This window comes from Budorcas taxicolor, chromosome 11 (assembly GCF_023091745.1).
Source record: "Budorcas taxicolor isolate Tak-1 chromosome 11, Takin1.1, whole genome shotgun sequence".
In the NCBI taxonomy this organism is placed as follows: Eukaryota; Metazoa; Chordata; class Mammalia; order Artiodactyla; family Bovidae; genus Budorcas; species Budorcas taxicolor.
In genome coordinates, this window is record NC_068920.1 from 29,916,715 (window position 1) to 29,918,355 (window position 1,641).

At 39.7% G+C, this 1,641-nt stretch overlaps 1 protein-coding gene across 1 annotated transcript; it reads right to left on the reverse strand.

The window, feature by feature from the left end:
* Positions 1-248: 248 nt before the first annotated feature.
* On the reverse strand, positions 249-1,189 carry LOC128056420 (olfactory receptor 2B6-like). Its single transcript, XM_052649184.1, is given in 2 exon segments — positions 249-1,114; positions 1,117-1,189. Coding segments are annotated over 2 exon segments (939 nt in total).
* Positions 1,190-1,641: the final 452 nt, after the last annotated feature.

The window sequence follows — 1,641 nt, forward strand, 5'->3', positions numbered from 1 at the left end:
TTTAAGGCATGAAAGGGGCAAAACGACAACAAGAAACACCCAAAACCCAAAGGGAATTATTAGCAAAAAATGCATTGTTTTGGACAAGGTTGCCCTTAGTGCTAACCAGATAATTCCAAGTTGTCTGAGTAAAAGTTACATTCTTGGGGGATTGAGATGGCAATTAGGTTAGGTATTCAAGTCTTTGTACAGTTACATGGACTTAGTATAACTGACTCCATTTGGGGCCTATTTTTTCTTTTTAATATTTATTTCCTGATTAAGAAGACTCTTGCCACTAACCTTTTGAAGGCCTCCTTAACCTCTTTGTTTCTAAGTGTATATATCAGGGGATTCAGCATGGGTGCAACAATTCCATAAAAGAGGGAAACCATCTTTCCCCGGTCCTTGGAGCTGGGTGAAGGTGGTTGCAGGTACATGGAGATGGCTGTACCATAAAAAAGTGACACCACAAGTAGATGGGAGCCACAAGTTCCGAATGCTTTTTGTCTGCCTTCAGCAGATTGGATCCTCAACACTGCTCGGGCAATAAAAGCATATGATATAATAATAAGTGTAAAGGGTACTAGATGGAATAGCATACTTACAAAGAAGAGTTCAGCTTCATTTGCTGTGGTGTCAACACATGACAATTTGAGCAGAGCAGGGACTTCACAGAGAAAGTGATCTAGTACAAAGGGGCCACAGAGTGGCAGTTGGAGAGTCAGGATAGACAACCACATTGCGTTGCTGAAACCAGTAATCCAGGATGCAGCTGCCAACTGGAGGCAGAGCCTTTGGCGCATGATGACTGAGTAATGGAGAGGCCGACAAATAGCTACAAACCTATCAAAGGACATGACGGGCAGCAGAACACATTCAGTGGCCCCCAAAGCCAGAAATATGAACAGCTGGGCCACACAGCCACCATAACTAATTACCTTCCTGGTGCTGTGCAGATTTACCAGCAACTGTGGAACTGTACTTGTGGTGTAGCAAAGATCTAGGAGTGACAGATTGGTAAGAAAGAAATACATGGGAGTCTGGAGTCTGGAGTCCAGGCGTGACACTAGAATAATGGTCAGATTCCCAAAGATAGTCACCATGTAAGAAATGAAGAAGACCAAAAGAGTAGAAACTCTAGCCATGGTCGATCTGAGAAGCCTAAGAGGATGAACTCCAGGGGGATACTCTCATTTACTGGAGTCATGATCAGTGTTTCAATTCTTCATTTCCTGAAACATAAAAATTCAGGAGGTCAATGAACATGTATTGACTATTTCAATTATTTGTAATCACTTTCATACCTGTTTGAAGACAGTAACAGAACTGATGTTGCTTGTAACATGAAAAATATGTAATTATCTAAATATTTCTAAAATTCAGTCTTTCTATCTCTGTATCAGCACTTCAAAGAGAAAAGCCAAAATTTTAAAAGAAAACACCTGATTTAAACAGTTCCAATAAAATTTGTTCTTTGATTTTTATTTTCCTGTCATTTGGTTAATTTTTGTTTGTAATACTTGCCACCTAGAGAGCAATTAAGAAATTTCAGTTACAATTCCTGCTGTATTAGTTTTTCCTTTTAATTTCTCCTCAGTGCCAAGGAGATCACTGTATCATCTGAAACAAAATTATTTAGACCACCCCCAAAACTATGTT